Source organism: Lampris incognitus, chromosome 13 (assembly GCF_029633865.1).
Source record: "Lampris incognitus isolate fLamInc1 chromosome 13, fLamInc1.hap2, whole genome shotgun sequence".
Taxonomy (NCBI): domain Eukaryota; kingdom Metazoa; phylum Chordata; class Actinopteri; order Lampriformes; family Lampridae; genus Lampris; species Lampris incognitus.
The window spans coordinates 46,277,544-46,300,237 of record NC_079223.1 but is presented as its reverse complement, the minus strand read 5'-3'; the positions used below and the strand labels follow the sequence as shown (position 1 = coordinate 46,300,237).

The following is a 22,694-nucleotide window of genomic DNA, read 5'->3' as shown; positions in this document are numbered from 1 at the left end:
TGGGCACATCCGCGTCATCGCTCGTCATTAATTAGGCCAGAGCCTGGCCCCGCTGATGCGGGCTCCGGGAAGGTGGTCCCGGGTTTCTTAGTTCACTGACCATTACGTGGCTCATCAATCGAACACACGAGGCTGTCGGAGGGCGGTCGACGCGCCCACTTGGTGGACCGCGCGCCGGACGCTCGTGCCTTGCAGCCACTTCCGCTCTGACTCCCGTCTAATCTGGCGCATTTCGTTGGGTTTTCTCTCTTCTTTTTCGGGTCCTTTTTTTATGCCCCGCTCCACTCACTTCTTCTTTCTTCACTCACCTCATCTTCTCCTTTCTCCTTTCTCCTCCTCTCTGTTCCTTTTTTTTTTACCTTGTTCTCCCCTCCTCCTCCTCTCTCCTGCCTCCCACCTGCTAGCCTTCACTTCCTCTTTCGCCGGTTGGGAGGACGACGCCATTAAAACTGCGCGAGAGGGCGGGAGCGCGAGAGAGGGGCTGCAAAGGGCCAGAATGGCTGTTTAGCATATAGTATGTGGCAAACTAGGCCAGAGAGTCAGCCATGCTTAAAGACTCGCAGCTAATTCCTCTGACTACCCCTCTCCCTCCTCCTCCTCCTCCTCCTTCACACACTATGTTAATCTCCCACGGCCGTGTGTGACAATACGCTCCCTGTCACTCTGGTCTGCACCCCGCAGGCCTCCGCAGAGGCCGCGTCACCTCGCACAACTGCGCTGGGCGGAAGCGGCGCCAGGCCCCGGCTACTGGCTCTTACCTCCTGCACACACGCTGGATGGCTCCGCGGCCAGGATCTCGATGCACGACTTCTTGATGATCTGACAGATGGAATACAATCACAACACACTGTCAGAGAGCAAAACCGGGCAACGGATTTAGCAAAAGAGCTGGTGTTGTTGTTTTGGATTTTTTTTCTCTCTCCCCAATTGTATCCGGCCAATCACCCCACTCTCGCTGCTCCACCCCCTCCACCCCAGACTACCACATGCCTCCTCCGATACATGTGGAGTCGCCAGCCGCTTCTTTTCACCTGACAGTGAGGAGTTTCACCAGGGGGACGTAGCGCGTGGGAAGATCACGCACCCCCCCCCCGCTGAACAGGCGCCCCGACCAGCCAGAGGAGGCGCTAGTGCAGCGGACAGGACACACACCCACATCCGGCTTCCCACCCGCAGACACGGCCAATCGGCTCTGTGCATAACTGTAGTCCACTGACTTCCGGTTTGTACTGCAGCGGTCATACCAGTTTCCTGTTTGTTGGCGTGATGCTAATGGCATATTATGAGGCTCCTCATACCTGTGGACGTAACTTGATATGTACAACTTGAAGCTTCTCACCCGTGTGCCGGTAGGTGCAGGTGTGTGCATGTGGTTGACATTTATCCATGGTGAATCTTGCAGGCACCGCGAAAAATACGCCATTGTCAATAGCGCGCGCCAACAAACAGGAAACTGGTATGACCGCTGCAGTAGAAACCGGAAGTCAGTGGGCTGCAGTTATGCACAGAGTCGGCTGTGTCTGTAGGGACGCCCGGGATTTGAACCAGCGATCCCCGTGTTGGTAGGCAACGGAATAGACCGCTTCGCAACCCGGACGCCCACGAGCTGTTATTTTAATTGGGATTACCCAGCAGGCCATCTGGGTTACATTTAAAAAAGTGGCCAAAGAGAATTTTGTGTGTGTGTGTGTTTCTTACCGAGTCAATGATTCCCCTGAGGGCTTGGAAGCCTCCCCACACAGGAAACACGTGCTCCACGGTGTCCGCTATGGTCGCCAGCTAGCAAACACACAGAGCGACACATGGCTTTTAGGTGTCGTGTTAGACTACCTTAACGCACCCATGATGCTCCACATAAGCTCGTTGGCACAATTCGTCATGTGGCCGCGCTGGGCAGCAAGGTATTGTAGCGAATTCGGGGGACCACGCAACCACAGAAACTGCCGCGGGCGGGGCGCGAACCCGTATCGCCCGCACCGCAGGAGGCATCGCTAACCGCTCGACTAAAGTGTCGGATCCCCGAGCCAGCGGCCAGCGTGTCTTCTTATCCATGCACGTTACAGTATCTTATCCCAGTGGCTGAAGCCGGTGGTGGAGCTGCCTGTCGGTGCGGAGCGGGATAAACAGGAAGTCTTTGCTGCTCTCAGCCGTTTTACCCAAAGCTACCCAGGGTGAGGGGTGAGGAGCCAGCACGGAGGCAGTTGTGAGGAGAACGAACAGAATAGAGTTTGCAGACCACTTCCTTTTACTCCTTGAACTGATCCCCGTGGGGGTTAATTCTTCCTCTGCGTTAACCCATCCTAGCTGTGTAGCTAGGAGCAGCGGGCAGCTGCAGCATCCGGGCACCAACTCCAGGTCGTCTTGCCATGCCTCGGTCAGGGGCACGGACAGGACTACTAACCCTAACACGCTGGTGGGGGAAGCCGGAGCACCCGGAGAAACCCCCCACTCAGACACGGGGAGAACACGCAAACTCCACACAGAAAGGACCTGGTATAACCCCCCCAAGGTTGGAAAACCCCGGGGTTCGAACCCAGGACCTTCTTGCTGCGAGGCGACAGCGCTAACCACTGGGCCACCGTACCGCCCATTTGAAATGCCATTTTCACAGCCGATCCCGCCTGGCTGATCACTGCGGGATGCGAACCCGGACTTTGAAAAGTTTGGTTTTGGAAAGTGAGAACACATTACGGATGCAGACCCCTGCCCCCGACCCCAGTGATGTTATTCAGGACAACCCTTTGTTTGAAGCACGCAGCAGCCCTGATGCTGCGTCCTACCTGGGTCTGGTTGAATTCTTTGACCCCCACGCAATAAACAATAGCCCCCATAGACCTGGCCCTCTCCGCCTGCAAGAAAAGACCAAATAAACACAGTTCACATACAACGGACTTACACATATATAGCGCCCATACAACCGCATCTGGGTGTAAAACGTGTGCGTGGGTACGAACCTCTCGCTGGGCTGTGTCAAACTGCCACTCGTTCAGTTCTCCATCGGTCAGGGCGATGATAACGCTAGCCGTCCCTTCACAACAAACAGTAAGCGTCAAGCGGTGCTGGACGGCATGGGAATTGTGACTTTCATGATAATCACGGGGAATTTGGCGCGATATCAGTAATAATCACGAGCAATCATAAGCAAAAATACCATTTAGCCGAGCGGTTAGCGATGTCGCCTTGTGGTGCAGTACACCCCGTATCGAATCCCGCACCGGGCAAGAAAATAACCGGTTACACCATGTTTAAGAACCCAGCTGTGGTTCATCACATTGAACTGTTTGGTAATGGAAAGTACAATATTAACAAAAACAAAACTGGCTTTCAATAATAGTACTCCCTCAAATATTTCACACCTCACTTTCTGAGAAATTTTAGGTAACAGATTCTTGCTACTGTAACCGAGCGCATTTCCCCCCGCTGCGGGATTCGATCCGTGGTTGCACCGCGACGCGACATCGCTAACCGCTCGACCGAAGGGGGTCGACCCCCCACGCAGCTGGCCGGCGAGTCTTTTGATAGGTTACAGTAGGCACCTTCTCCCGGAAGCGCGAATTATTCCCGCGCTCCGAAGAGACTTCCGAGGATCTGCACGCTTCCGGATGCCACCGGTGTAACCGAGCATATTTCCGCTCAGCGCGGGAGGTACTGCGCCACGAGGCGACATCGCTAACCGCTCGACTAAAGGGGGCCGACTTCAGTAGGTTACGCTACCTTTAATTTGGATGACAAAATGATGTGTCATGACGTAACAACATCGGAATTTCATCCCGATACAATGCAATACCACTGAAGTACGATGACCAGTAATGTTTCGGTACTGCCCACCCTGCGGCGTCATGCTCTCTGGAGCCTGTGGGGGAACCAACGCAGTGGAAAAGCAGCACCGGAGCCAACTTACCTTGGTTCTCCTGATAGATCTGTGTATTAGCCTGTGGTTTGGAAAAGAGGGGTTGAAATGAATCAAAAATCCGACAATGAACGAGTTCAGCAGAAAGCAAGCAAGCGTGGGTTTCAGAAAGCTCCAGAAACTTTGCCGAGCGAGTGTGTCTTACCATTTCCAAGCCCAAGTTCATGTAGGTATCTCCTCCAGGGATAACCCTCCTCAGGGCCGTCAGACCCTCGGTTATGGCCTCTCTGCAGTGGGGAGAAGGGACACACTCTGCTGATGGATGCATTTAGAACAGGTGAAGGACGGGACACGTGTTAGCGGAAATAGAGGCGTGGCACAGCACCAACAACAGGCAGAAGGAGCTGCAGGGAGAGCGGTTGGTTGTGTACGTAAGTGATTTTCTCTCTTTTTTTAAAATCCCTCCCCCCTTTTCTCCCCAGTTGTACGCCACTCTCACGAGCCGTCCCGCTCGCTGCTCCGCCCCCTCCGCCCGTCCGGGGAGGGCTGCAGACTACCACATGCCTCCTCCCATACCTGTGGAGTCGTCGGCCGCTTCTTTTCACCTGACAGTGAGGAGGTTCACCAGGGGGACGTAGCGCGTGGGAGGATCACGCTATTTTCCCCCCCCCACCCCCCGAACAGGCGCCCCGATCGACCAGAGGAGGTGCTAGTGCAGCGACCAGGACACATACCCACATCTGGCTTCCCACCCGCAGACACAGCCAACTGTGTCTGTAGGGACGCCCGGCCAAGCCGGAGGCAACACGGACGTAAGTGATTTTCAAGGCCACCCTCTGGAATCCAAAGACACATCCTGGAACAACAGACGGTCGACAAAACATTCTGGAGGAACTAGCATCCAAGGCGCGGCTTGCGTTGTGTTGCCAAACTTGTGTTGACTTCCAGAGTCACTGCAATATCAGGCGAACAGAAAAGAAGGTGGCAGGGTCGTAAAAGATAGTGATAGGGTAGTAAACGATAGTGGTAGGGTAATAAGTAGTCCACGGACTTTGCCTGCAAAACCATCATGAAGCAAAACACCCTTCCGAAAATGTGAGTTCCTAGAGAATGCATTTTTGACAAAAACAAAACAAAAAACAAACCGCTGCATGCAGGCTCGAGACATGCCAGGACACGTGATACAGCCCAGGGATACTTGGGAATGCACTGAAATCACGTTTTCGCTGCAGATACTGATTTTGGAGTATGAAGCTTTGAGTACTGGCCAACGCTGAGTACGCATCCGTTCCATTAGTGTTGCTTAACCGCGCAGCCTGGGACCATTAACTTGGGGGGTCAATGGGCAAAATAATTTGGGACAAAATCTGTTTTTTTTCTACCATTAAAAGAATATATGCGCTTCCACGTTCTAAAAACGCAGGAAATGAAGCCATTTTCTTTGCATTTATGAAATGTTACTCGATGATTTTAGTCTTGGGTACAATCTCTGGCACCGGTAGTCCATTTTAGCCCGGTATTGGCCCAGTATCCGATACAAGTGTCGGTATCGGTGCACCCGTTGGGCCCAGAGAAATCAGACAGATGAAGATTGGGTCATGCACCAGATTGATCTCATGCCAGGTCTCCTGGTCTTACCTGCTCTCGGTCAGTTTCATGATGGTGTTTCCTCGCGTGGAGAAGACAATGAAGGACATCCGCAGCATGGGGCTGGAAGACGTCAGCACAGTTGAGACAGATGAACATACAAGGCCTCCTCACATTAGCTTAAGAACTTTAGCGACTCATTCAGCGTGTACCTGATGAACTTCTCAGCCAGCTGCTTGACGAAGTTGTAGATTTCGACCCAGTGGTGCTTCACACTCCCAGACCTGACAGAGCCGAAAACAGACAGGTTAATGCAGGTGAAGGACATCCTGGTCAGATGTCCTGGTGTGAGCCGCTGTAAATATTATCTCTTGGATTTTTCTCCCCAATCATACTTAGCCAATTACCCCCACCGTTCCGAGCCGTCCCGGTCTCTGCTCCACCCACTCTGCCGATCCGGGGACGGCTGCAGACCACCACATGCCTCCTCCCATACATGTGGAGTCGCCAGCCGCTTCTTTTCACCCGACAGCGAGGAGCTTCGCCAGGGGGGGACGTAGCGCGTGGGAGGATCACGCTATTCCCCCCCAGTTCCCCCAGAGGAGTCGAGCAGAGGAGGCGCTAGTGCAGCGACCAGGACACATACTCGCATCCGGCTTCCCACCCGCAGACACGGCCAGTTGTGTCTGTAGGGACGCCCCACCAAGCCGGAGGTAACACGGGGGTTCGAACCGGCGATCCCCGTGTTGGCAGGCAACGGAATAGACCGCCACGCCACCCGGACGCCCCCAGTAAATATTTACTAATTGCGCCAACCGCAATGTATCTGATATAACAGCACGAGAGGGGATTCTGTCCAGCATACTGACACGAAAGTAAACTTGGCTGTGAAGGCGGAGCATTCCTCCACCCAGCTACAGACGTTCCCTCATCCCGGATCCAGACCGTGTAACCTGTCATTGCTTAAGAGCCGCTCGTTGGCTAGCAACATGCTGCTGCATACATAAGATAGGCTGTGTCTCCCTAATGAAGGCCGGTCCCTGGGGACGGCTAATTGGGGCTAATTGCTGCTGGGCAAGAGGGAGGAGGTGAGACAGGGACAGATGTAGCGGCCTGCCTCTAGCAGGGACCATGCAGCAGGCAGCTTTGCCTTTGTGTATGGGTTTGTGTGCGTGTGTGTGTGTGTGTGTGTGTGTGTGTGTGTGTGTGTGTGTGTGTGTGTGTGTGTGTGTGTGTGTGTGTGTGTGTGTGTGTGAGGCAGAACAGATGGCCAATCGAGCACAGACAGCCTAACAACAGGTTGGGGGTCCAGAGAGTGAAAAGGCTGGGACATGGACGACAGAGGCACACAGAAGTAACACTTGGTAGGGGGCAAGTGTGTGTGTGTGTGTGTGTGTGTGTGTGTGTGTGTGTGTGTGTGTGTGTGTGTGTGTGCGTGCGTGCGTGCGTGCGTGCGTGCGTGTGTGTGACAAAGGATGCGATGACATCAGATAGCCGAGGAACACAAGTTGAAAACCCAGCAAGGGCTTTGAGTCGTAAACCTGGGGGCGCAGATCCCGGGGGGGGGGCCGTGTCCCCTCCAACTTCTGATAAACATGAAGTTGTCCCGCCCAATAAATTATTTCTCAATAAATCACCTAACTGAAACAATTCCCACGTAAACACAGCACGTTTTGAAGGTTTCGTTAATGTCCCCCGGGACTCCCCCCCGTATGGCTTATGTCTCCCGGGACTCCCCCACTATGTGTCCTTCTCAGTGGTCTGAACCGTTGCGTACGTAGCGCATGGGAGGATCACGCTATTCTCCCACAGTTTCCCCTCCCCCCCCCGAACAGACGTCCCGACCGACCAGAGGAGGCGCTAGTGCAGCGACCAGGACACATACCCCCATCCGGCTTCCCACCCGCGGACACGGCCAATGGTGTCTGTAGGGACGCCCGACCAAGCCGGGGGGTAACACGGGGATTCGAACCGGTGATCGGGTGGGAAGCCGGATGTGGGTATGTGTCCTGGTCACTGCACTAGCGCCTCCTCTGGTCGGCCGGGGCGCCTGTTCAGGGGGGAGGGCGAACTGGAAGGAATAGCGCGATCCTCCCACGCGCTACGTTCCCCTGGTGAAACTCCTCACTGTCAGGTGAAAAGAAGCGGCTGGTGACTCCACATGTATCGGAGGAGGCATGTGGTAGTCTGCAGCCCTCCCTGGAACGGCAGAGGGGGTGGAGCAGAGACCAGGACGGCTCAGAAGAGTGGGGTAATTGGCCGGGTACAATTGGGGGGGGGGGTAAAAAAATGTATCCGGTGCAGAGCAGAATTCTGTCATGCTTGCGGTATGTCGATCATGACCTAGCACCACACGAATGAGTCATTGGGCTGCACAGGGTTTCCAAGACAACTGGTCAGGGAATTTCGAATGTTGCTGCTGACGTCCTACTAAGGTTCAATTTACCCATGACTGGTTTGCATGGCAAAAGAGCTCCCAACATGGCGGGGAAATACTCGGGTGTACAGGCCATTCTGAGGAGGCTGCAGCCATTGGCCTTCTAATGTCCATTGTTGGGCACACTGTGTCAACTGTGTCAACACAGGCTCAGCCTCCCCACTGATCTGGTACTCTGGTACTCTCCACTGATCTGGTACTTTCTTGGGTCGACAAATTAGGAATTCTCTCTGGCCAGTCAGGGAAGGTCAAGTCCACATTTGAGAAGATTGCCCCATCAGAAAATCAGGCAATGACCACCCTGAAACCTCTTTGCCTAACAAGATGGACTGTCCAGGATACGGCCATGAGGGTTGTGCTTGCTCGATATGACAGTGTTCTCAGCAGCTTAGAGGAGATGGCTAGTGGTACATCAAAGAACGCTTCCACTGCTAGTGGCTTATTTGAACACTCCAGGAAGGAGTGGCTTGTACTCGCTTCTGCTGTGGTACGAGAGCTGGAACGCCTCAACAAATCCCTGCAGAAGAGAACTCAGACTGTGTCTGATGTGCAGGCTGCTGGTGACTGTGTTTTCAGGGCAAACGAAAGGACCAACACTGTGGTGACCTATTCGAAAAGGCAACTGCAGTGGTTGAGTCTGAACATATACAAGCCATTGAGATGCCAAACTCTAGAAGTCTTGCTGGGAAAGCAGATGACCACTGCTATGCCGAGTTCTTCGAGGTCTTAGTCATGTGGATGTTCAACTTGCTGACCGCTTTGACCGGGAGAGTTTTAAGGTCCTGCAGAAACTGGAGAGTGCGCTTCTTACTGGGCACATGGATGATGCGGTAGACAGCACCCTGAGCTGAAATGAGATGCTCTTGCTGTGCAGTTGCCTTTCTTTTACAGTAAATATCACTTCAGCTGCGGTGGAGAGACAGCAGATAGACTCAGGGGACGGCCAGTGGAGGTGCGGCGGTTTTTCAAACAAGTAGACGCTCTGGTTAGACTTTTGTTCGCGGTGCCAGTGTCCTCCTGTGACACAGAGGAGTTTTAGCATCATGAGAAGGCTCAAAACTTGGCTAGCAGCCCACATGGCTCAAAATAGACCGAACGGTGTTGTTGCGTGTCACGTGCATAGAGACAAAATTGGCCAGCTGGGTAGGGCAAATCTGCCAGCAATTTGTGAAACCGTAAAAACTCCTTTGGCTCATTTGTCTAGCAGGCATAATGAAGGAGACGTTACTACACGTTAGGCAACAATTGCATTTGCTAGGCAAAAAATAATTTCAATATTAGTGCATTTGCTAGTTAGTTAATTTGATGAGCAGTACTGCATATCTGTGTGGTACATGGGTTTGGTTTTACTTTTTTGTGTGTGGTTCAAGTACTGTACTGATTTTAAGTTTTGTGTTTATAATAAAGCTGCCAGCGTTTCTGGCACTGTAAAAACATTGTCGGCTATCTTGTCTGTACACAACCATAGTTAGGGCACATAGTCCCATATGTTGATCATACAAGATCATGAATACACATACTAAATACCATAAAACACCAAGAACATGAAAAACCCAACTTGTATTCCCGTCGACAGGCTAAGCAAAGTTTGACCAAACAACTTGAGACTGTTCTTCTTTATAGGCCCACGGAAGACGTTATGGGCTGGGGGAGCCTGGTCTGGGCCCAGGGACCACGGCCCTGCCTGGAGCTGCGCCCGAGGAGGAAACACCGAGGGCGGTCTGACAGGACGCGGAAGCGGGGCAGGCTAAGCTAACTGCTAGCCCATGCAGACCGGCAGTTCCGACAGTCATCCTGGCGTTCGTTCTCTTGGACAGTAAAAAAAAAACCTTTATTTTTGGGGATATGTTGGATATATTTGTTTTTGTAGTTTTTTTTGGTAACACTTTAGTATGGGGAACATATTCTAAGTAACAAAAACTTAATTTAGAGTAATTTAACACTATGAACAGTTGTAGTTTTATGTTTTGTTATGTAAGAACAGAGCATATTCATTAAGTGTTAGTAAGGGAGAATAACTCTTCTTGTGGTACTACCACCTTATAAAGGCCATACTAAGCAAAGCATATTGAGATGGTACTACTAATAAGCAGTACTTCTGAGGTTATAGAGGGAAAATTCATAGTTAATGGCTTACTGGTTGTATAATAAGGCCATGCAGAATAAGGCATTAATGAGTACGTAATAATGACCAATTAAGAGCCAATATGTTGCTAATTTGCATGCTAATAAGCACCTAATTAATGGTGACTATGTTCACCATACTAAAGTGTTACCGTTTTTTTTTTGTAGTTTGGATATGTGTGTTCTTGTAGTTTGGATATGTGTTTTTGTCTTTGTGTTGCACTGCTGTGGGCTGGGGGAAACGATATTTCGTTTCGTTTCATGTGCGCAAGTGCATGAAATGAAACGACAAATAAATGTTCCTGATCCCTGAAAAGGTTGTCAAGTTAAACTTCAAATTCTGATTTTATATTACTGCTCATCACGTGCCACAGTTATTGACGATTGGCCCGTGACACCTACAAGCCTGTTTTCAGAGAACGAATGGCGCTGCATTAATGGATGTGTGGCTCTGTAAAACAGGTAAATAGTGTAACGAGCATGGATAAGTAGAAACGTTGGTCTTTGACTAACGAGTCGGACCCTTTAGTCGAGCGGTTAGCGATGTCTCCCGCGGTGCGGGCGATACGGGTTCGCGTCCCCGTCGCGGCAGTTCCTGTGGTTGTCCCCCCCCCCCAATTCGCAACATTGGTGTTAGAAGCGGGATGGTGAGACCGTGAGATCATCGGAAGCGCGTGCGGCGTGAGGGAGCTGATATGCTGAAGCGCGTGCGCTTCCCGAAGGAGGGGGGTGGTGTAGCGTGCATGGGTAAGTAGACACGTTGGTCCTTGACTAACGGGTCGGACCCTTTAGTCGAGCGGTCAGCGATATCTCCCGCGGCGCGGCAGATACGGGTTCGCGTACCGACCGCGGAAGTTCCTGTGGTTGCCCCCCACCCCTCCCCGAATTCGCTACAATATGTGGTGATGTTCTAAAAGTGACTTATTAATATCTACTATTAACGAGGGGGTCTGCTGCAGCAGGCAATTTGATAAGCGATGGGGATATTATTAATATCCCCTCCAGAACATGCTCGAGAAAGTTCCACGTTTAGGTTCCCCCTCTCCCCAAAGTTGTAATGAGAGCTGCACCCTTGGTCGTAAACAGAGGATCCCATTTTACCGAGTCGTGATTTGAGAACAGCATTCCCCTCCATCTCTCTTCTAAATCCTCGGGTTCGTTTGCCAGTAATTTCAAGAGTAAGACTAATTTCAAGCATTCATCCGGCAACACGTCATATTCGACACGATGGTTGAAAAGTAGGATTTACAGATAGGACTCAATGTTCTCACAACTTAATTAAATAAGTGTCAAACACTGCAAAATTAATAGGAATTTGCCAAATAAAACTATAATTCAAAATGTTAGCAGCGCCCTTCTTGTATCTGTTTGAGAATGAAAACAGGGGCGTCCGGTTGGTTTGTTCCCTTAGGAAGGCGGTTCGATTCCCCGTGTTACCCCCGGCTTTGTTGGGCGTCCCTACAGGCACAACTGGCGGTGTCTGCGGGCGGGAAGCCGGATGTGGGTGTGTGTCCTGGTCGCTGCACTAGCGCCTCCTCTGGTCGGTCGGAGTGCCTGTTTGGGGGGGGGGGGCTGGAGGGAATAGCGTGATTCTCTCACGCGCTACGTCCCCCTGGCGAAACTTCTCACTGTCAGGTGAAAAGAAGCGGCTGGCGACTCCACATGTATCGGAGGAGGCATGTGGTAGTCTGCAGCCCTCCCCGGATCGGCCGAGGGGGTGGCGTAGCAACCGGAAGGGCTCGGAAGAGTGGGGTAATTGGCCATGTACAATTGGTAATTGGCCAGTACAATTCGGGAGAAAAAGGGCAAAAAAAAAAGAAAAAGAGGATGAAACCATGTCTTAAATACAGGGATTTGCATTCTGTGGTGGGTTCCCCTTATTTGTATCACTGTCTAAGAAATGGACCAGTAAATGGAGTAGCATCATAATTTTGGGGGTATCGCACTTCTATTGTCAGTCTTACCTGACTATTATTTCCAGAGCCAAGACACAAGCGTGTAACCTCCTAAACCATCTAATTCTTCTGGCCTCTTATTCGAGACTGCCCTCAACCAAAAAACGACCCCATAGGTCGTTTGTACAAGCAGCTTATTACGACCTATAGTTACGTTTCAAGCTCCTTCCTCGCGGCCCTCCGTAATTATAACACGTTACTTTCCCTGCAACTATAAGCGCTCCTTCCGTAAGCTCTCGCGAGAACGAATATCAGTGAGTCTAATGTCACATAGCGGTTATCATTTCCACGCTAGCTGGCTCTCTAACTTTTAGCAAACGTTAAGTTAGCTCGTATAACGTTATTCATAGGTAAACATACTGGCAATAGCAATCTTAGTTACTATACTAGACGGCAAAACAACACAAAAACGCACCGACCACATGTTCTACTAGCAGAGGCATCCGTTCTCACCAAAACAACCAAGACGATCTGATCTTCACGATGATACATGTGATAAACGAATGTCGAATAAACGAATCTTGTTAATGAAAATGATCAAATGTCATCATTTTCAATCCATTCATCAAGCTTCTTTGCCAATGTCTATTAATCGGCGGAAATCGCCTCAAAATAAACTCAGTATCGCAAATAATTAAACATTTTACTTTGTTTCTGAAATATTTTTCGAGCTGTGCAATCCTCGGAAAGTGCCGATTCTAAAGATACCTTTCTTTTTGTTCTACGATGAGTATTTTGGGAGTTCTAAGCGAACATACAAACACACTCTCGCTTTCAGATTGTTCTCAAATTGTTTGGAAAAACCCCACAATGCACAGAGGCGAAAAGTATCTGTGGCACATCTCCCGCCGCCGGTAGGGGCGCTAATTTAGGAAACGCCCCTGTGGGTCGTATTAGAGGACAAACGACCCATGTGGTCGTATGGGTTTGGGGGACTTGTTGTTTTGTTCTGTTGTGTGCAACTATCGCCACGACAAAGACCTCTTCGCACAATCCGCCACGCCGAATGCTTCTATGTTCCGTGGCTTTTTATCTCAGTTTCTTCATGATTACCATCATCATCTTCATCGTCGCTACTTCTGAGTCGGTTGTCATGTCATCTAAATGATACTGCGCATGTGAGACTGTCTCTTGCACACATACTTTATGGTTTTATGTCCACTTAGCTGAGAAAACTCCCTCTCTGCGCCCCATTAGACTTCCCTCTGGTAATGGTAGAACTAATAATCTGTGCTACAAGGCAAGGATCCACTCCTGCTAAGTGAGATCTGCCCTCCAAAGCCCTTATGTCAGTGAATAACTACCGTCACCTCTCAGCTCCAAGCCCGGAGCGCTGCAGTCATTATCGTACTTGCGGGTTACCAGAGAGACAGAAAATATGTAGCCTGCTATTCAGCGTAGGTCAGACATGTTGGAATGTCAGGAGCTGATGGCCTACCAGGGTTTTAATGCTCTCTCTCTCTCTCTCTGCTCTCTCGCTTGCTCGCTCTCTCTCTCTCCCCCCTCCCTGTGTCTGTCTCTCTTCCTCTCTCTCTGTCTCTCTCTCACTCTGTCTCTCCCTTTCTTTGTTCATATTGCTAAAGATGTCAAGTCTTTTTTTGTTAAATAATTTTGTTCAATTTGTTGTTGTTGTTCAAAAAGTACGTTAAATAAAGACTGGTTTTAAAATTTAAAAAACCTCTCTCTCTCTCTCTTGTCTTTCTGTGTATGTGTAGAAAAGTCTCGGCGCTCCTCTCTGCATGCCTCATATCCCCTCAGCCCATAATTGTCTGGACAGCCTTGCAGCAGTCACACATGTGAGTCAGACACATGCTTGCGAGGTGCGCACCGATCCCTTTACAAGCACGTTCGGCCTTCGTGGCGCATGCTGCACAGTGTAGCCTAGCTAGCCTACCTTGCTCATAGAGTCCAGATATTGGGAGTTTTTCTACTTTAGGAGTATTTTGTCAGAATGCACCGATGTCACGTTTACACCGCCGATACCGATTCTGAGTGCGAATCAGCCGATACTGAGTACCGACTCCCCCCATTACTGTAACTGAGCGGTGTAGACGCCGACCTGAGTTTGGGGTCAACGGGCGACATAACTGAGATAGAAACACAGGCTTCTGTGTGCCGCAAATACAGCGAGTCGAGCCATTTTGCTTTTGCTACGTCACTCGCGGCCTTCACTGCTGGACTCTAGTCTCAGGTAAAACCTCTGATACCAGTGACCCATTTTAGCCTGGTCTCGTCCCAATATCAAACCCCGGTATCGTTCTCGGTATCGCCCCATTATTTGGGGTTAAGCAACCCTGGCATTTTGGGTTTTATGGTCTTCTGTATTTTCTGCACCCCTGGCGTTTCAGGTTAAGGTGTACCTGCAGAGGAACACGTTGTCTTTACTGCGGTAATTACGGTAAAACCCCAGCTTAGCCGGGAGGAGAACTTAACGGGCAAGTTTCACCCGGTATTCTCGTGCCCGGGGGTCTAGATTAGGTCACGGCGTGGCATTTAAGGTTTAGAGAGGCACCGCAAGTCAACACAGGCTTGACGGAACGAGCAGCAGCAGCAGCAGCAGCGGCGGCTTCCCGGAGGCCTGCTGGAGCGTGCAGGTCCAGACAGTCGGGTAAACAGCGGCGTGCCAGGGGTTTGGCCATGCGTGTCGTGCCACACTCCCCGGGCTGTTTCCCTGCACTTTCCGAGGCAAAGGGTAACACGGAGGAAGGGTGGCTGAGAGATGTTGGCGTGGGCCACCTACAAGACCGTCCTACGTGGAGAACCTTTATCGAAATGTCACCCAACACGTCGGTCTGTCTGTCTGTCTGTCTGTCTGTCTGTCTGTCTGCCTGTCTGCCTGTCTGTCTGCCTGTCTGCCTGTCTGTCTGTCTGTCTGTCTGTCTGTCGGTCTGCCTGTCTGTCTCTCTCTCTGTCTTTCTGTCTGTCTGTCTGTCGGTCTGTCTGTCTTTCTGTCTGTCTGTCTGTCAGTCTGCCTGTCTGTCTGTCTGTCTGTCTGTCTGTCGGTCTGTCGGTCTGCCTGCCTGTCTGTCTGTCTGTCTGTCTGTCTGTCTGTCTGTCTGTCTGTCTGTCTGTCGGTCTGCCTGTCTGTCTGTCTGTCGGTCTGCCTGTCTCTCTGTCTGTCTGCCTGTCTGTCTCTCTCTGTCTTTCTGTCTGTCTGTCGGTCTGCCTGTCTGTCTGTCTGTCTGTCTGCCTGTCTGTCTGTCTGTCTGCCTGTCTGTCTGCCTGCCTGTCTGCCTGTCTGTCTGTCTGTCTGTCTGTCTGTCTGTCTGTCTGTCTGTCTGTCTGTCGGTCGGTCGGTCGGTCTGTCGGTCTGTCTGTCTGTCTGCCTGTCTGTCAGCAGTCTGGAGCGGTGAGCGTGAGGGTTGTCTTACCCTACAACAGTCTAAAGCACCACGGTGTTTACTTTCGACGTCACACAATAATGCACAGCCACGTTTTCAGGATTCAGTATCTGGATGGTCTATTTGCCCAGTCTGCTATCTCTGCTCCCACGCAACAATGGGAAGTAGGACGCTTGGGTAGCGTAGCGGTCTAGTCCGTTACGGGGATCGGCGTTGCGAATCCCCGTGTTGCCTCCGGCTTGGCCGGGCGTCCCTACAGACATAATTGACCGTGTCTGCGGGTGGGAAGCCGGATGTGGGTATGTCTCCCGGTCGCCGCACCAGCGCCTCCTCTGGTCAGTCGGGGCACCTGTTCGCGGGAGGTGGGAGACGGAGGGGGGGGGATAGGGTGATCCTCCCACGCGCTACGTCCCTTGGAAGCGGCTGGCGACTCCACGTGTATGGGAGGAGGCACGTGGTAAGTCTGCAGCGACCGGGCCGTTGCTCTTCAGAGCTCCGTCTTCCTCTCTCTCCATCTTCCTCTCCCCCCTCCCTCCCCCCCTCTCTCTCTCCCCGCGCAGCCACTCAGCATGTTTTGACATGTCTGGCTGTTCTGTGTCCATGTGCATAATCTCACCTCGCAGCTCCAGACAAGATATGACAAAAATGTCAGTTGTGAACTCGGGTTCAGCTCCGAACACCAGCGTCAGTCTGTGGCTTGCAGAGACGGCGCAGGGGTGGATGTGACGGTGCTGGTGTCGTAAACATACCGTTCTCGGAGGGGGGGGGGCAACGTGAAACAGGTGACGAGTTGTGTGAATTTGCTGTATGTGTGACGTTGCTTAGCACGTGTGAGCGACTTACAAACGCCACATGTCTCTCGGCACAGTTTAGACTAGGACGACCAAGGCGGTCATTTGGACCGTTTTGGCTTTTCAAAGTTTAATAACTGTGAAAAAAAAGATGCAGACCTACCGCTCCCTGAAGTTCCCTAAATTTGCATATATTTGCATTTAAAACGAGCTTTACATCAACTGCACAAAACGTTGTAAGATCTACCTAAAACGACCACGGGCGGTCAGAATGACCGCTCGAAATTTGCGCGTGATCGTGCACATCACGTCACCGTTTATGACGCGTGTTGGTGGCGTCATTTCCTTCGTGAAGTTCGTTGCTCTGTCCTAGAAACACACTAGCGCCCTCCAGTGGAGAGAAATAGTCTAAACTTGATGTGTGATTATGTCCAACATGTCTGGTTACAGACGCACCATGACTCCCACCGAGGCGCTGCAGGATTTACAGGCGTTGGACGGCGGCCATTTTAAATTGTTTGAAAATAGTATTAAAGTTGTTAAAATGTTGATTTTGGTGTCAGTTAGTGTCATAACAGCGAGTTTCATAACATGACTAACATATTGTAGCGAATTCAAGGGGCAACCACAGGAACTGCCGCGGCCGGGACGCGAACCCGTATCGCCCGCACCGCAGGAGGCATCGCTAACCGCTCGACTAAAGGGTCAACCGGGTATCTATCTTGACAGAATATAGAGTTTAAAAACCGCGGCGGTCAAAATGACCGCCCACTGTCGTTCTAGTAGTTTTTAAGTTCTGGTCGTTGTTCGGGACTGTTTCAATATTTATTTTCAGTTCTTTTTTTTTACATTTCACGTTTTATAGGCCTTGTTACGTTTGTTAGATAGGCAATATGTGTTATTCATTTTGTTTTTCAGGTCACATTTTCACTTTTTCACTTTTGCTATTCAAGTTCAACCATGTCTCTCTGAAGTTTAAATTGTTTAAAAATAGCATTATAGTTGTTAAAATGTTAATTTTGGTGTCAGTTAGTTTCCTAACAGACATGCTAACATATGCAACGCATTAATATCTCAACTGGGTGTTTATCTTGACACAATATAGAGTTTAAAAATTTGACCACCCGTGGTCGTTTTAGGTAGGAGGGAAATCCCGCTCGTTCTCGCGGCTTTTCCTGCCCGTCACATGTGTGCAGCACGCAGCAGGGTTGGGGTTGGTATGGCGGTATGGAAAAGATTATTATCACCATAAGCATACACAACATTGATGTGTGTATATATATGATAACATCCAGTGATTCAAGTAAATTGTTGACACATTGTATATAATGACTCCTGCCTAATAAAACGATATTTAAGAATCTAGCCACGCTTCATCCCATTGAACTGTTTGATCATGTAAAGTAGTTGTAAACGACACTCCCCAGATGGTCCGGAGGTCACCTGATGAGGCGTTTTAGGTAACAGATTCTCGTTATCATTAAGTTAGTTTAGATTGATTTACCCACAATTTTGATACCATATCGATAATAATACGGCAACATCGGATATCATCAATAACCGAATTTCATCACGACGCAATACCACTGAAAGATGATAATGGATAATCTATCTATCTATCTATCTATCTATCTATCTATCTATCTATCTATCTATCTATCTATCTATCTATCTATCTATCTATCTATCTATCTATCTATCTATCTATCTATCTGTCTGTCTATCTGTCTGTCTGTCTGTCTGTCCGTCTGTCCGTCTGTCTATCTGTCTGTCTGTCTGTCCGTCTGTCTGTCTGTCTGTCTGTCTGTCTGTCTGTCTGTCTGTCTGTCTGTCTGTCCGTCCGTCTGTCCGTCTGTCTGTCTGTCTGTCCATCCGTCTGTCTGTCTGCCTGCCTGTCCATCCGTCTGTCTGTCTGTCTGTCCATCCGTCTGTCTGTCTGTCTGTCTGTCTGTCTGTCTGTCTGTCTGTCTGTCTGTCTGTCTGCCTGTCCATCCGTCTGTCTGTCTGTCTGTCTGTCTGTCTGTCTGTCTGTCTGCCTGTCTGTCCATCAGAGAGGAAAGTGGAGGTAGCGGCAGCGGCAGCGGCAGCGGCAGCAGCAGCTGCTCCAGCTGCGTCCGCAGGCGCGTCATCGGTCTGAAACGCAAGTGGCCCTGCCCACATCCCGGTGGGAAGGGAGACTGTGTTTGTCTCCGCGGTTAAAAAAAGGACAAAACGATGATTAAATCCTAATGTCCCTCTCCGACTACACTTAGGTCATGTCACCGCGTTGCCATTACATGAGCTGCAAGGCGTTTTTGAGGTACCCAACCAAAACTTCGGGGGGAGAGGGGGGGGGTTAGCCTTTAGAGCTCCATATCTGGTTACCCACTACACAAGCTCTGGCTTGGGACTAGTTTCGCAGCAGGAACGCTCTCGAGCCTACGAAGCTCAGACGTCCCCCCTGAGCGAAGCCCAGACGTCCCCCCCTGCGCGGCTCGGCTCGGCTCGGCTCGGCTCGGGCCATAAGGAGGCCGACGCGCTCCGCGCGGCGTGGCGCAGCTGCTGGGTGTGTTGCGCGGCAATGTGCAGCGGACGGGAAAGTAACGAAGTCGTAAATAAGACGGGGACACTCACTTGTCCAGGACAAAGTAGAGGTCGAAGGCTCCCTGACAGGACCTCTCCTGCTCCTCCTCCTCCTCCTCCGTCTCCCCCTCCTCTCTCCCCTGCTCCTGCTGCCGCGGCTCCGTGCTCCTCGGCTCCCGTCCTGCGGAGGCTCGGAGAACGAGAGTCCCCAACAGAGCCGAGAGGAGGAGGAGGAACACGCCAGCCCGTCTCCTCGCCATCTTTCCTTCCGAAACAGCCTTTCCTTTATGTTGATCCGAAGCCCGCTTTCCCCTCGGCACGACGGCCAGCTCACATGTTCTCCCTCCGCTCCTCGATGTTCTCCTTCTGCTCCTCAACGTCCGCACACGGAGCCGATTCCCTGGCGGTCGAATGACGGATGTGTGCGTGCCCGTTTTGGGAACTTTCCCGTGCCGTCGGAGTGTGCGCGCGTCAGGCCTGTCGTGCTGCGTGCGGAGCCGGCGGCCTGGCCCGTCCCAGAGGAGGAGGAAGAGGAGAGGAGGAGAAACCCGGAGCAGGATGGAGGAGAAAGAAGGAAGGAGGGGAGAAACAGTTCCCCGCAAACTCACAGAAGAACGGTCGCCAGAAACATTGACGCGGTTGCGTCAGTTTGTTATTTTGTGCTTTGTCAGTTGGCTCGCAAACAAAACACAACATAAAAACAAAACAAAAACAAAAATAACAACAAAACAAAACACCACACGTGGCACCACAGGCGGGTTTCTCCGTGTAGCTCTGAACATATTTTAAGGGAGTTTTAAGAATACAGAACATATGCTTTAACGTTTAACCCCCCCCCCCCGCCTTTTGTGCATTTCTGGCCTAATTTAGTGTGACTGCAGTTCTGCTCCCCCTAGCGACAGAAAGAGGAACTGCAAAAAAAGAGCAGATTTCGGGTGTGTCGGTGGGGACGTGAAACCGGACGCCGCGGCGGTGTACCGGACCGACGTCAGAACCGTATCGGCCTCTCACGACCTGTTCGTGTTATTAATAATAATAATAAGAATAATAAAAGTTGACGTTATTTTTCATTTTGTTTCTTCTACCTACAGGGCGGAGAAGAAAAGTGCCCCGCGGCACCGGGCTTAGTCCAGTTTCTGCTTTGGTACCCACTAGTCCCAGTCCATCTTCAGTATGAGAAGGTGTCCTGGCATCTTATTCTAGTCCGGGTCAACATTCTGGACCTCTTCGTTTAGTCAGTAACAAACACCAGAGGGACGAAGAGCAGCAGGATGTGTACAGAGTAAAGGTGCCACGAGCTGATTTCTTTTTTAGGATTGTAGATCAGTCATTTCTCCGTATCCATCCATCCATCCATCCATCCATCCATCCATCCATCCATCCATCCATCCATCCATCCATCCATCCATCCATCCGTCCATCCATCCGTCCATCCGTCCATCCGTCCGTCCATCCGTCCATCCGTCCGTCCATTCATCCATTCTTCCGTCCATTCGTCCGTCCATCCATTCATCCATCCGTTCATCCATTCGTCCGTCCATTCGTCCGTCCATCCATCCGTCCATCCATCCATCCATCCATCCGTCCATTCGTCCATTCGTCCATCCGTCCATCCATCCATTCGTCCGTCCATTCATCCATTCGTCCGTCCATTCGTCCATTCGTCCGTCCATCCGTCCATCCATCCATCCATCCATCCATTCATCAATCCGTCCGTCCGTCCATCCATCCATCCATCCATCCATTCATCCGTCCATTCATCAATCCGTCCGTCCATCCATCCATCCATCCATCCATCCATCCATCCATCCATCACCCAAACCCCTTACCCTGCTCCCAGGGTCGCGGGGACGCCGGAGCCTAAAAACGTGAAGTTCAGAGAGGAATTCTGCTTTTGAAGTTGCCAGCGTGACGTGAGCCTAGCGGGTCTGCCGCAGCCGCTGGGCAAATAACATTACTCATCAAATTAAACGATCCCATCTAGCGCGCACTCCCTGGATCATCCCGCATCGCGGGGCTGGTGTGGAGATGTTGATCGGTGGAAGCAGCGAGCTATCTTATTTATTTTTTTGGTTCATTTGAATATTGGAGTGGGGGTTCCTCGGGGTCCTTCCTAGGCCTCGGGACGTCTGGACCTGGCTGCTCGTTTGCGTCGGGCCGATGACCCCGGCATTGGAAAAGCTGCGCGTACTGGGCAGGTTTTCCCTGATCCGCCCTCCTCCGCTGCCAGCTGCATGGCTCTACAGGGATGTCCATATTTATATTTATATCTATATTTATATTTATATTCATATTTATATTTCCCACGTCTACATGTTGGCTACAGGGGCGGCGACAGGTGCCATGCGGAAGTTGTTTTAAGTGGCTGAAGGTTTGAAACAGAGACCTTCAACCTGTAAACCACGTGCGTAAAATTAAGTCATCCCCGGGATTAACGCGGGCACAGTGTGTGTGTGCGCGCGCGCGCGCGCGAGAGAGAGAGTGACGGGTGGTGCGCGTGCGCCGCCGCCCGTCGTGAGCGCGTGCGCCGCCACACCGTCGAGCCTTTCACCGCTCCACTGCGTCTTCCGGCGGGGGGGTAAATAAGTATGCAGGCGGGCGCTGAGGGGAGCCAGTATCCACAGAGACTCGGTGGCCACAACGTGCGCGACGACGACCAGGGAGGACGGGAGAGCGCGCCGGGAGGACATCTGGTACAGCCGCACCGGCGAGCCGCCGCCGCCGCCGCGCGTCCCCAGCGGGTGAGTACACGTGAAAAGACGCGCGTTCGAGCGCTCCCGGTTTTTTTGTTTTTTTTTGTTCCCCGTTTTTTGGCGCAAGACAGCAACTTTAAATCCGGATTGGTGCGGCGCCGCCGCTGCGTTATAACGCCGCAGGCTGTGAATATCAGGGCGAATTTCTTCCGTTTTGCCCCTCTCCGGGGGTAAAGATCTCCGGTTTTTGAAATGCCCCCCCCCTCCCCCTCCCTCTCTCCTCTCTCTCCGCACGGAGCACGGAGGGGAGCGCAGGCCGCCGCGCGGCAGATGGGGAGACAAAAGGAGAAACCGACTGAGGAAAAACTCCAGACAAAGGAGGTTAGAGAGCAATTTGCTCCGACGCCGGGCTGCGTCTGCTCCGCGGTCGGGGTTTAGGAGGAAACCCCCCCCCCCCCTCAGAATCCTAAAGCTGGCGTTTATCAGCCGCTGCAGGGCGGTCGGCGGACTTGCAGAATCCGAATGTCAGATGTAAAGAAAATACATGTTGCAGCACTATAGGGTCCAACGAGCAGGCGGTTTCTGCTGGTTCCGGTTTTATTTTCATCAGAACAAACCAGTCCAACAACAGGGACGTCCTGGTCATCACTGACACGGACAACCCCTCTTCACTATAGCCGCCACGGGTTTCCTTAAACTGTCCTATCTGGTATGTGGGCTGGCGGCCATACGGTCCTGGGTTCGAGTCCCGGGGTAGTCCAACCTTGGGGGTCGTCCCGGGTCGTCCTCTGTGTGGAGTTTGCGTGTTCTCCCCGTGTCTGCGTGGGTTTCCTCCCACGGTCCAAAGAAATGTAGGTCAGGTGACTCGGCCGTACTAAACTGTCCCTAGGTGTGTGTGTGGGGGGGGGGTCCTGTGTGATGGCCTGGTGGTCTGTCCAGGGTGTCTCCCCACCTGCCGCCCAGTGACTGCTGGGATAGGCTCCAGCATCCCCGCGACCCTGAGAGCAGGATAAGCGGTTCGCGTAATGGATGGATGGATGGATGGATGGATGGATGGATGGATGGATGGATGGGTGGATGGATGGATGGATGGATGGATGGGTGGGTGGACGATACTGGAAATGGAGACGTCATCATTCAATCGAAAACCAGTTCAGATCAGGATCAGTTTATTCCCCAGTGTACGCAGAGGCTGCATATATGTCTTGGTTATCTGCGCTGCAACACACACAGCAACACACACAGCAACACACACAGCAACACACACAGCAACACACAGGACACATGACGGGGACAGCTGCGCCCCTCTGTTCTTCAGCTAATCCCTAAATGTGTGTCTCTCACCAGTCTGGCC

The 22,694-nt window shown here is 51.6% G+C and overlaps 1 protein-coding gene across 1 annotated transcript in view; it reads right to left on the bottom strand.

The window, feature by feature from the left end:
* The window catches only part of antxr1d (ANTXR cell adhesion molecule 1d), a 49,308-nt gene extending 29,942 nt beyond the window's left edge, over positions 1-19,366 (bottom strand). The window contains exons 1-9 of the mRNA XM_056291681.1: positions 18,699-19,366; positions 5,650-5,721; positions 5,489-5,560; positions 4,056-4,137; positions 3,902-3,932; positions 2,955-3,028; positions 2,781-2,849; positions 1,699-1,779; positions 759-819 (exon numbers count right to left, since the gene is read on the bottom strand). Coding sequence (XP_056147656.1) covers positions 759-819; positions 1,699-1,779; positions 2,781-2,849; positions 2,955-3,028; positions 3,902-3,932; positions 4,056-4,137; positions 5,489-5,560; positions 5,650-5,721; positions 18,699-18,907 — 751 coding nt within the window. The 5' untranslated portion in view covers positions 18,908-19,366. The remainder of the gene's footprint in view (positions 1-758; positions 820-1,698; positions 1,780-2,780; positions 2,850-2,954; positions 3,029-3,901; positions 3,933-4,055; positions 4,138-5,488; positions 5,561-5,649; positions 5,722-18,698) is intronic.
* Positions 19,367-22,694: the final 3,328 nt, after the last annotated feature.